This window comes from Chiloscyllium punctatum, chromosome 2 (genome assembly GCF_047496795.1).
Source record: "Chiloscyllium punctatum isolate Juve2018m chromosome 2, sChiPun1.3, whole genome shotgun sequence".
Lineage (NCBI taxonomy): Eukaryota > Metazoa > Chordata > Chondrichthyes > Orectolobiformes > Hemiscylliidae > Chiloscyllium > Chiloscyllium punctatum.
In genome coordinates this window covers 61647888-61660491 of record NC_092740.1, presented here as the reverse complement: position 1 = coordinate 61660491, position 12604 = coordinate 61647888, and the positions used below count along the sequence as shown (strand labels likewise).

Sequence of the window (12604 nt, the reverse complement as noted above, 5' to 3'; positions counted from 1 at the left end):
TCCACAGATCTGCTGAGTTTATCCAGCAATTTCTGTTTTTGTTTGTTTAAGATTTTAAGTAAACGGTGATATGAAATCAGTAAATTGCTGGCAGTATTTGAGCAGCTAGACAGTGTGCACAGCCCTTTCCACAACTTGTCCTATCTAATCGCCCAGCTGACGGCTCTTTGTGACGTTTGCCATTATTTTCATATTCTTTGCGTCATCTGATTGACACCCCTTGGTTGCTGGGTCGACGCTGTTCGGCCTATGACGTACCCTCACCAATCAGCGTCGCCTGAGTTGATAGGGGCGGAGAAGACATGCAGCGTGTCGACGGCGTGACGTCATAACATTAGTGTCCGCCTCCAGCTCGCCACCGGATTCCACCAATTGAAATATCACTAGTTCTCCTATTGGCCCGCATCAAGACGATAGACTGTTGAAGTGACCAATCAGGGATTGGATCTCTTTGGAGGCGGTGTTTGCTGTTGGACCCGGACGGGCCAATCACAGATTGCGGAGGGTGGCGAGCTGGGCGGGATGTGGCTGTCCAAAGAAGTTGGGTGGCAGGCGTCCGCCCCGGACTTATCTCCTCGGTCGCTCTGTTGGTTCGTCGCCTCGGAGGCTGGGGAGGTACGGGAGGGGGGGACTCGGACGATGAGAGGGGCATCAAACTGATGTCGGAGGGGCCAATCCAAGATGGCGGCGGCGGCAGCGGCAGCGCTCACCGAAGATCAGCGTTACGGTCTGTCGTGTGGGAAAGCGAACCCCGGCAAAATCACCGTCTTTCACGTTAAGTTGACAGAGACAGCCTTCCGAGCGCTGGAAGCCTTTCAGTTTTCAAAGGTGGGGGTGGGAGAAGATTTATTTTTCTATAAGTGTTATTTCAACTTTTCGCGAATGCGAGCAGCCGTAGTGACTGACAGTTCAGATGGCGATAGTAACAACCTGGAATATGGACTTGTTGTAAAACAAAATGCACACCACAGCCGTTCACTGTTAAATGGGTCCAATTCAATTTTTTTTTCAATCAAGATTATTTCTTCCACTTCTCTTCCCTCCCCCTCCCCACGTCTGTAAAACCCCAAGTGCTTCTTCCCACTACCTTGAGTTTTCTTTCACCTTTTAAGCCAATGTGCAAAAAAAGAAAGGGACGATTTTGCTGACCGAATTTATTATTAATATATCTTTTGGTGAATGCTCCCAATCCACAACCAACATAACTTGACCAGCTCGATTTTCCTTTGACTAAAGTATGTCTTTATCGCTGTCACCCGTTGCTGTTATTTTTTTTCATTAAATGCCGATTGAACCTTTTACTTTAATGTCCAATATTACATGCCACTATGACCTCGAATGTCTGCCAAAGATATATAGTTCGTTGAAGTTCGGTGATGTTCGTTTGACATTGAAATATTTTCGACTTGTAATCAAAATAATAAACTTTGTTGGAATAGTTTAACGTGGATGTAGCAGATTTTCTAACAGCATAAGCGAGTGGAGACACAGAGTACGTGATGTGTGTCGGGAAGCGATTAGACAAGGCTGATCAAGTTCTGCAGTAACCATTTCACTCGAGACACTTCGTATTTGCAAACCAGCTAGTTCCCTGTACATCTATTATGCAGACATTATAAAGATTTTAAATCGCGCTGACTAATGAGTGTCAAATTAACCTCTTTGGGAATTTTTAAAGTTCAACTTTTTGACTTTAGATATTCAGTAAGAGGAATATCTGGCTACAGGTTTTTAATCTGAGATGTACTTACTGGACAGTATTGTAGAACGGGGTCTCGACACCAGTAGCAAGCCCAGCAGTGTATTTAATTTAAACTAAAACGCCGATTCCGCTAAAAGTAATGGATCACTGTTTCGACAGTTCTATTGATATTAAATATTTTCCAAACTTAATTATATTGTTGGCAAGTAAACTGGGAAGAAATATGACTTTTCATTTTCTTGGCTTTGGACTTTTAATTTTTGAGGGGGGGGGGGGGGAGGGCGGACGTATTGCAGTCGTATTGATTTACGTAAATTGCATTGACACGGAGAGCAAACGTGGCTTGGTCGAAGTGTATAAATCGTGTTGTAGAAGTAGCAACTTTAATCTTTAATAGTTTATGACCATTAGGCGGTTCGTTATTTTTGATCGTTAAATGAATGTTTTCTGTCGAGTATAATTTCATGAATAATTCACGAAGAAAACGTTTATCATTGCATTGACTGCTGAACCTGCCCAGGCGCCCGGCAGACCTAGAATTAACAATTAACAGTCAATCCATTTCAAAACAGTTTTCATCGAGCCATGTCTTTAACTCATAGATTAGCTTGCTTTTGATTTCTGCACAGACATCCTCGGTGTATAATCAAAATAGCGCTCAGATTTGTTGCCTCGATCATTTATTTTTAAGTGAAGTTGAACGTTATTTGAGAATTTTTGCCCGAAGGAAAAGCTTTCAGATTATCATTTTGTAATAGACTGACAACATACCTGTAACTTTTTAAAAAAAAAATTAGTTCACTTTTTTGTACACATTTCAGCAATATTTTTGATCGTTTTTTGGTTTGGCTGTGTGGGGAACTAAGTTGGACTGCTGCTTTTTGCTAAGTCAGCAAACATGATCGACTATTGTGGGGTTAAAAGTATTCCTAGCAGGCATTCATTAGTCTGCAGGTCAATTCTTTTGACAGCTTTTGTAATTTGCAGACTTATTTCTAAGAAGCTGCACTGTAAGCCTGAATCTTAAATCCTGATTGTAAAAAGAATGCTAGATGTGCTAGGAAACTTGCTGTTGTATTTAACTGTGCCATAAAATATGTTTTCAGTTTACTGATTTGTGACCTGAACTTTTCTCTTGTTATAATCGTATAGCACAGAGAATGTGTCTAGGTGGGTTGTTCTTCAGAGTGTCGGTGTGGATTTGTTGGGCTGAAGGGCCTGTTTCCACACTGTAGGGAATTTAACCTAAAACTGACCCTTCAGTTCAATTAGTCCACACTAACCACGTTCTCAAACTAAACTAGTCCCCCCACCTTTGTTTGACACATTTCTCCAAATCTTGTTGTGTTCATGCATTTATCCAAATGTCTTTAGTGTTGTGACTATACCTGTATCTACCACTACCTCTGGCAGTTAATTCCACACACTACTGACTCTCTCATTTTTAAAAAAAGACCCTCCAGTTCTCTTTAAGGTGAAAGGAGAAAGTCTTAAAAATATGCCCCCTGGTTTTGAACACCCTAGGGAAAAGACCTTTGCAGTTTAATTTATTTGTGCCCTTCTCAATTTTAGAAACCTCTGTAAGGTCACCCCTCAACTTCCTACGCTGCAGTGTAAAAATTTTGAGTCTATTTTTATAACTTAAACCCTTGATTTCCAGCAATATTCTGGTAAATCTTTTCTGAACTCATTCTGGCTTCATAATATCCTCCCTATAACAGAGCAGCCAGAAAAGGCCTCTCTCTCCTGTACAACCTCAACATGATATCCCAATTCCTATACTGAAAGTTCTGGGCAATGAAGGCTAAATGCCACCTGACCAGCTATGATACAGATTTTAAATAATGACATGCCTGAACCCCTAGGTCTGCAACATCATCCAGGGCCCTACATTAAGTCCTTCCCCCATTTGTTTTACTAAAATGCATCTACCATGCCTCAGCCCATTGACCCAATTGATCAAGATCTCTTTGTAATCTTAGATAACCACTTTTCACTATCCACTATGCCATTAATGTTGGTGTTATCTGCTAAGTTTCTAAGCATGCCTCCTATGTTCTCATCTAAATCACTTGTGTAATTCACAGTCAAAAGTGGACCCAGTACTGAGCCTTGTGGAACAGCACTGGTCATAGACCTGCAGTGTCAAAAACAACCCTCCACCACCTCCTACTGTAAAGCCATTTTTGTGCCTATTGGCAAGCTGACCCTAGATCTCATGTGATCTAACTTTACTAGTTAGCCTGTGGAACCTTATCAAAGGAATTATTATCTATTTTAATTCCATTCCTTCATTGATCTTTCACCATTGAAAGTATGGGTAGAATTTGTATATTCACCCATAACTTTGTGCCAGCTGCTATCACCTGTGCTTTGTATGGAGAAATGGTCTGAGTTGTATTCTTCAGTGCTTTATTTGAGAGCTCATTGAACATGAACTTTTAAAATGAGAATCACTCTTGCATTGAGTAGCAGCCCTCCAGACAAATTAATGTTTTATTAATTGTTTCTGTTCCAGTTTTCTTTAAAATTTCTCTTCTTTGGCCCTAATTTTCAATTCTTTTTACAGCATAAAGTAAGATAAGTGAGGTAATGCGTTCACCTGAGGTGTATATTTCATTTTGGAAGATCACTGAAGTGGTAGTCATTCAAGGTTCCCATTTCTTGATATCCTGGTTAGGATAATGTTGTGGTTTTCTTTGACATCCTTTAGTCAATGGCCTAATATCCACCAATAAAAGTTCTCTTTTCAATAGTAGTTTGAGCAAGATCCTGAAATAAGCCATTAATTTACTGTTATTGTGCCTTCAGAAGAGACAGTTGCTGCAGGAAGAAAATAGTATCCTTCTCTCCTTTGCTTTAATTGCTTTTTTTATATTGCAAAACTTTGTTCCATATGCCCTTGTGTGGGTAGCCAATAAACATGTCAAACGTTGTGGCCAAGCCTAATTGTATCACTAGCAATTATACAGCAATTATGCCCAATGGAGATCAGTCTCTGTATTTTATCCCCACTGCCACCCTCCCCCTCCCCCTTCTCCTCCCCCTCCCCCTTCCCCCATCCCAGGTTAAATGTCTCTAAGGTGCAGGGATATTGAAATCAATTGCAGCATCTCCATACAGGTCTGTTTAAGATAATCCAATTCAACACTGCCCAGCCATTGAAGTTGGTGTCACGTGCCTCTGTCCTTGCTTCATTCCCTTTTTTTTTGCCAAAATATTCATCTATGAACTGAGAGTTCCGGATTTGATTATTCTAATACAGTGCTAGCTGGTTTCCGTTCACATTAGGCAGTTGCAGGCATAAAAGTTATAAGCTTCCTTCTTTAAATGTCCGGTGTCTCTACTTCTCCAGTCCTAGATGTGGAATGCTTTGCGATGTTTTATGTTCTGGGCATGACTTAAATGGAAGATTTTCTTTATTTGATTTTAAATCAGATATTGCTTTTGTCTGCCAATTGTTAGAAATTTTACTCATGCGGTTAGGTATTCTACTTATGAACATTGTTAATCTGAAGCTAATGGGCACCAATAGGAACTTCAATCTAACTTTGAAAATTGTTTCCTATCTTGTGAATGGGAAGAGAGTTTTTACTGATAGGTTGGCTGAATTAGTGCTTAACTTGGATAAGTTGTTTGGTTTTTTAAAAAAAAGTTATTCTGTCACAAGAAATGAATTTAAGGGAAAGTAGTGTGACTTCATCTAATCTCTTGAGGTAACCAGCAGTGTCCATGAGGGTAATGCGTATGATGTGGTCTACATGAACTTTAGCAAGGCGTTTGATAAAGTCCCAATGACAGACTGATCAAGAAGGTTAAGAGCCCATGAGATCCAATGTGAAGTGCCATGTTAGATCTAAAATTGCATTCTGCTTCCTGCCTCTCGGCCAATCGAAGAAATCTGCAGACCTTGCTGTTTGGACTCTTTCCATGTATCTTTGAGGTGATTTGGACTTGGATGTAAGATGTGCATTCAAGAAGTTCATGGAAGACACAAATTGGTGGTATGGAACTGATTACCCTACATTTTCATTTTGTATCCAGCAATGTTTCACTCTTCACTTATCGATAATCTACTTGTTTTTAATATTCAGGCTTTCACTGCCTTTTAACTGTTCCAGAGATTGACTTTATCTGTTAAATGGATAACTCTCTTTTTGAACAGTGATACTTAGTTAAACATTTCTCATGAGGAAACATCCTTTCCATATGTACCCTGACAACTTCAGTCTGGCAGATACAAGACTAGCTGGTCTAGCCTTTTCTTGTAAGATAGCCTTCAAGTTCCTGTTATAAGTGTAGTAAGCCGACACTGAACTGCTTGTAATGCAATTACGTCCATCCTTACTAAGAATACCAATACTATGTATAATACTCATCTGTGCCCTGTGTAACTAAAGCATAACCTCCCTATGTTCCTTTCTAAATTCCCTTACAGTAAACAATAAATTTATGTTAACTTTCCTAATTACTTGGCATTTCTGCATACTAGCCTATATAATTTATGCACTGCAGAAAAACCATTCTAGCCAACGTGTTTGAGATGTTATTACTCACCTCTGGAGCAGTTGGAACTTGAATCAGGCCCTTTGGCTCAACATTGCAGTTGTGCCCCAGGATGTGCACTTAGTTCTGCAATCTCTTACTGTTCATATACACTTATTCAAAAATGAGGGAGACAAGCAACAGGCGATGAATAAGCCAGTTACTTTGACATCTAATTGGAAAAAAATAGTTGAGAATCAATTATGAAGGGTATCATAAAAACACTTAGAAACACCTAATCAAGCAGAGGCAGCATAGTTTTATGATGGGAAATCATGTCTAACCAAGTTATCAAAGTTCTTTTAAGTAGCAAGCAGCGTGTATAAAGGGGAACCAGTTGATGCAGTATAAGTGAATTGTTAAAAGCCATTTGTCAAGGTCCAGCGGTAAGGGTAGTTAAGATAAGTTACCATGCTGTTGTGGCAATATATTAGCACAGAGGAATAGCCAACTAATAGAACACACAGTTGGGATAAAGGTGGCACTTTCATCTTGGGAACTTGTAACTAGTGGAGTACCGCAGGGATCAGGGCCACACTTATTTTAAATATGTATTAATGACTTGGATGAGGAAAGTGAGTATTATTGTCAACTTTACAAACTACACACAACTAAGTTGGAAGGCAAATAGTGAAGATGACACAGGAATCTATAGATGGATTAAGTGAGTGTACAAAAATGTGGTAGAGAAATATGATGTGGGGAAACGTTTGGCAGTGTTGGCAGGAAGAGGAGACAAGCTGACTATTTAAATGGAGAAAGACTGAGAAAGCTGCATAGATTTGGTGCCCCTAGTCCATGAATTTAAAAAAAACTAGCATTGGGTAATAGAGAAAACAAATAAAAGGTTAGCCTTTATTCTCAGAGAATGGAGTATAAAAGTAGGGAAGTCTTGTTAAAAGCATAGAAGGCTTTAATCAAACTACAGATGGTCAACTGTGAATGATATTGGTTCCCTTTTCTAAGGAAACATACTGGCATTGATGGCAATCCAGAGAAGGTTTACTAGATTGATTCTGGGTTTGGAGGTCCAATACTAACTTTGAGGTTAATTAAATTCAACTTGCCATTATTGGAGTTTAGAAAAATGAGAGAAGATCTTATTGAACAACTAATATTCTTGGAGTATTTGACATGATAACAATACAGATTGTTTTCCCTTGTGTGCAAGTCTGGGACAAGAGGGTATAATCTGAATTAAGGGTCACTGACCCCGAAGGAGGAAGTTTTGATGGTAATCGATCAGTGGAATCCTTTACTATAGAGGCTGTCATGGTTGGGTCATGAAGTGTATTCGAGTCTGAGTAAGACAAATTTTTAATCTGAGAGGAAATCCAGGTTAAGGGGAGAAGGTAAGAAAGTGGAGTTGAGGAATTAGATTAGCCATGATAGAATGGAATGAGGTTGGAGCAGACTTGTTGGCTGAATTGCTGACTTTTGCTCCTACATCTCATGGTCTTATGCTTTTTTTTTTTAAATTCCCTTTTAAACAGACAACTTCATATTCAACTAGCACAACACCTTTATCAGAGTCCACTTGCTAAATTTGCACTCTTCCCTTCAGTATAAATCTTTTTCCCCTTTGCAATGGTTTTCCTGTAAATTGTGCTTAGAGTGCATGACAATGGCGATACTATTTTGTAATGATTAATGCTAGTGGATCAGTAATCCAGAACTGAAAATGAAATTTGACTTCAATAATGATCCAGGATAAAAGGCTAGTTAAATGGTGGCCAGGTAGCTGCTACTGACTTGTCATATACAGTATAACAAGCATCTGATCTACTAATGCCCTTTACGGAAGATAACTGACATCTGAATTTGAAAAGCAGAATGAAGTTTTATAGGTCCATGGCAATAATCAGAGTTCAAAATAAACTGTGCAGTAATTAAGATTATTCCTGCAGAAAGGATTATTGCCAAGTTAAAGCTTGTTTTTAAAACAGTTTTTAGAATGAAGGAATAAATTGAAGTTAATCTTAGACAATCTGGATGAGGGAAATTATTCTTCTAATTACACTTTCAAATTAAAAATATGGTTATTAAATGTATAATGTAAACCAACTAGCTGCCTGCAATTCTTTATGTAGTTAACAGATACAATTTTTGCAGAGCTACTATCAAACTCCTCTCCAATTTTAGAAAGCCACTGTTTACTGTTACCTGCTGCTGTAGATATATGCAATTATTTAGACTTATGGATAAAAAATGTTTCAACTTTACTTAACAATGAATTGTTAACGTTAGATCGCCTAAGTTTAGAGTGCATTTTCTATACCTACTACAATTAAAAGACTAATGTTTGTTCTTTAACTTTCCAGAAAAGGCCCTTCCAAAAATTTTTTTTTCCTTTTGCCTCCTTGTGCATCACATCTCATTGAATACTGTATGTGAAGCAAAAATGCAAATCTGTAGGTTGAAATTTCCAATTTTTCTCAAATTGGAGAAACTTGTCAACATTTGACCAATTCCAAGTAAATTTACATGAAGCTAAACTTTATTCCGTTAATGTTCTAAAAGAATGCAATTGAACTTTTCTAAGTTTTAATCCACAGCTACCGCTTTAGGTGTAGCCCTTTAAAAATTAAAAATACATTTTCAGATTGAGAACTAGCATTATTTAATAAGTCTCTGGATAAATTGAGGGGGAGAGTCACTCATTCACAAAATCATTGCCACTGATGAAAAACAGTTCCGTTTTGCTTTTGTAATGACACAGCCTGGATCTGGAGCTGAACTCAACCTGAAACTGGAAAAGAGAAGTGGGACAGGAGAGGGCTTTAACTGCATGGGAGAAGAGGTGGGAGGGGTAGGGAGATGGGAGGTATCAACTTACAAAGCAAGATAAGACAATGTAACAAGGCAGCTATTTGAAGAATAATACCCAGAGTGGAGTCAGGACATATAAATGTAGAATGCAGCAGTAAATAGAGTTTGGATATGGTGAGGAAAAGAGAAGACAGAAAGGCAAAATTAATATCTCTTTGCTTGAATGCATGTAGTATTTGGAAAATAATGAATAAACTGGACATACTATATGCATTCAAGCAAAGAGCTATTAATTTTGTCATAAGTACTTAGAGGTGCATGAATCTTGGATAGGCAGGAAGTGGGATGGCATTATTGGTATGGAATGGAGAAAGTACAATAACAGTGAGTGATCCTGGATGTGAAGATGTTGAATAAATATGTGGGTGTAATCAGGATAGATTCCTAGTACAGTATGCTCGAGATTTATCCAGGGACCAGGCTACTTTGGATCGTGATATATTAAACCTGCCCCATTACCCAAATCAGAGTAAAATAATCATAGTTCAAAATCACACAACACCATGTTATAGTCCAACAGGTTTAATTGGAAGCACGAGCTTTCGGAGCACTGCTCCTTCAGGTGGTTGTGGAGTACACGATTGTAAGACACAGAATTTATAGCAAAAGTTTAGTGTGTTGTAACTGAAATTATACATTGAAAAATACCTTGATTGTTTAAGTCTCTTATCTGTTAGAAAGACCATGTTAGTTTCACTTTCCTTTGTAAATTGAAAAATGTTTTTTGAAAGTTACATTCTCGAGCATCTGAGTAATGCAAGACCGAGAACGGGAAAATTTTGTGGCTGTAACAGTTGCACCTTTTTTTATTTTTTTTAGGTGTTCAAGGTGATTCTAGGAGCAGCAATTACTGTTTTAGATGTTGTTGCATTGTTGTGGAACTTTGGAGAAAAAATGTCAAAACTACTGTAGTTTTGAAAGGGAGAGGAACAGACAAAGGAAGCACATGATGAGGTCAATGGGAGAGAGAGAGAGAGAGAGAGAGAGAGAGAGAAATAAACTGACACAGCAATGAATCTGCACAGTTACTACCTTTTTTTGCTATTTGAATTCATGTATTGCTGGACATCAGAGTGCGTTTGGGAAATTAACAAACAGTGAAATTCACAACTAATCTTGGAGGAACCTGTTTGGGAGAGGTCACAGCGCAAAAACAGATAAGTGAATATTTAAGCGTGGCCTTGCAGTAAGTCTACAGTAGTGAGTAGAGGGGTTCTTTCTTGATTACATGTTTTATTGAGATGTCTCTTGTTTAAACTTAAAATATAAGCCATAACTATTTAACCGGGAGCAGTGTTTTGTAGAGGAATAAGACGGTGCTATTTTCTTGGTCTGTAGATTGTGAAGGAGCAAAAATGGCCTTTAGTATGCCCTTCTTGTCGGATGTGGGAGTTCAGGGAGAGTTTACGGGTTTCTGAGGATTTTATCTGCAATAAATGCCGTTGGTTCTGAATCCTATCAGATCGAATGGATTGGTTAGAGAGACAATTACAGGAATTCGAGGAAATCACCTCCAGCACCTAAAATACCTCACAAAAGGAGCAGCTGTTACAGCCAGAAATTTCTCCCATCCTCCTCCTCAGATTATCCAGACACTTAGAATGACTTTTTTTAAAATGTTACATTCTCAACAGATGAGACTTCTCAAACAATCAAGGTATTTTTCAATGTATAATTTCAGTTACATCACACTGTAAACATTTACTATACATTCTGTGTCTTACAATCTTGTACTCCACAACTGCCTGATGAAGGAGCAGCACTCTGAAAGCTAGTGCTTCCAAATAAACCTGTTGGTCTATAACCTGCTGTTGTGATTTTTAACTTTGTACACCCCTGTCCAACACTGGCATCTCCAAATCATAAAGTGATCATAGGAAACAATGATCATAATATGGTAGGGTTTAGCATTCAGTTTGAGAAGGAAGAACTAGGATTGGGAACAACTTTGCTCAGTTTAAATAGAAATAAATACGAAGGAATGAGGACAGATTTAGAGTGAGTGGATGAGGAGTTTAGCAGCAAAGACTATTGAGAAACAATGGCAGATGGTAAAGAAAATAATTCAGGGCTTGAAACGAAGATATATTCCAATGAGAAAGAAGGATTCTAGGAAGGTATAAACCAACGATGGTTAAAGGAAAGTTCAGGATCGCATCAGATTATATGTTTTTTCTTTCAATGTGGCAAGCCAGAGGATTGGGAAAATTTTTTATAAAGCCCAATAAAAGATGACCAGAAAAAAAAATGAAGAGGTGGGAGTTTTGAGTTATTCTGCACGTAATATTAAGAAAGGCAACAAAAACATTTTTAATATATAAAAATGGAGAGAAATGGAAGCCAACAAATTCTTTGAAGAAGTTCCATGCAGGACAGATAAAGGAGAAGCCAAAGGCCTTTTACAAAATAGGGCTGTGAAAATAATGGCAACCAGGAAATTGCAGAGGGGTTCAATAAATACTTTGTATCAAACATCGCAGTAGAAGACACTATCAGCATTCCAAAACTTACTAAATAATCATTAGACAAAAGGAGGAGAGGAAATGTGTACAATAACAATCACGGGAAGACCTGCTTGGGTAACAAATGGGGTTAAAGACCAATATGTGGAATATTAAATTAAGTAGCTCCTGGAGATTGTAGATACACTGGTAATAATCTTCCAAAAATCCTAAATTCTGAAAAAGACCCAGAAGATTGGAAAGCTACCAAAGTCATATCTTTATTTAAAAGTGAATGAGAAATAATAAAACAGTTAACTATGAACCAGTTAGTTTAATGCCTCTTATTGGGAAAATAATAGCCTATTATAAATGATTTATTGGCAGAGTATTTAAAAATACAGAATATGATCAAGCAGAGTCAGACTGCTTGACACCTTGCCTGACAAATTTATCAGACTCCTTTTGAGGTAACAAGCAGGACAGATCATGGGGAAGCAACGGATGTAATGTATTTGGATTTTTAGAAAGCACTTTATCATGTACCATGTATTACTGCCTTAAATAAGATAAAATATGTCTGGGGTACTATACTAACGTGGAATGAGAATTAGCTAATTAATAGACAGAGTTGAGATAAGGCATTATCTTAGGGAATTCCCTTTTTTAAAATTCAAATATATTTTCAGGTGTGAGGATTAGCATTATTTGATAAAATTCTAGATAAATTGGGATATGGGGGCAAATTCGTTCACAATATGATTAGTGGTGTGGTGTCATGGGGACTGCAAATGTTTTCAATATGCTCATGATTTGGATGAGGAAAACGCATGTGCTATAGTCTAGTTTGTGGATAACACAAAAATAGGTGGGTAGGCAAGCAGTCAGGATGAGTCTGCAGATGGATCTAGACAGGTTTGGCAAGTGGGCAAAACCTTGGCAGATGGGACATAATGTGGAAAAATATTTGAAGTGTACATGTGTAGACACCTTATACAGAGGAATAAGATGACCAAACACAACTTAAATCAATAATAAAAATCAAATGTCAGCAATATTATGCAAACTAATAGCATCATACATTTAA

The 12604-nt window shown here is 38.1% G+C and overlaps 1 protein-coding gene across 1 annotated transcript in view; it reads left to right on the top strand.

Moving 5' to 3' along the window:
* The first annotated feature begins 518 nt into the window (after positions 1-518).
* Positions 519-12604, top strand: part of ell2 (elongation factor for RNA polymerase II 2) — a 110955-nt gene continuing 98869 nt past the window's right edge. Inside the window, exon 1 of the mRNA XM_072583240.1 lies at positions 519-828. Coding sequence (XP_072439341.1) covers positions 682-828 — 147 coding nt within the window. The 5' untranslated portion in view covers positions 519-681. The remainder of the gene's footprint in view (positions 829-12604) is intronic.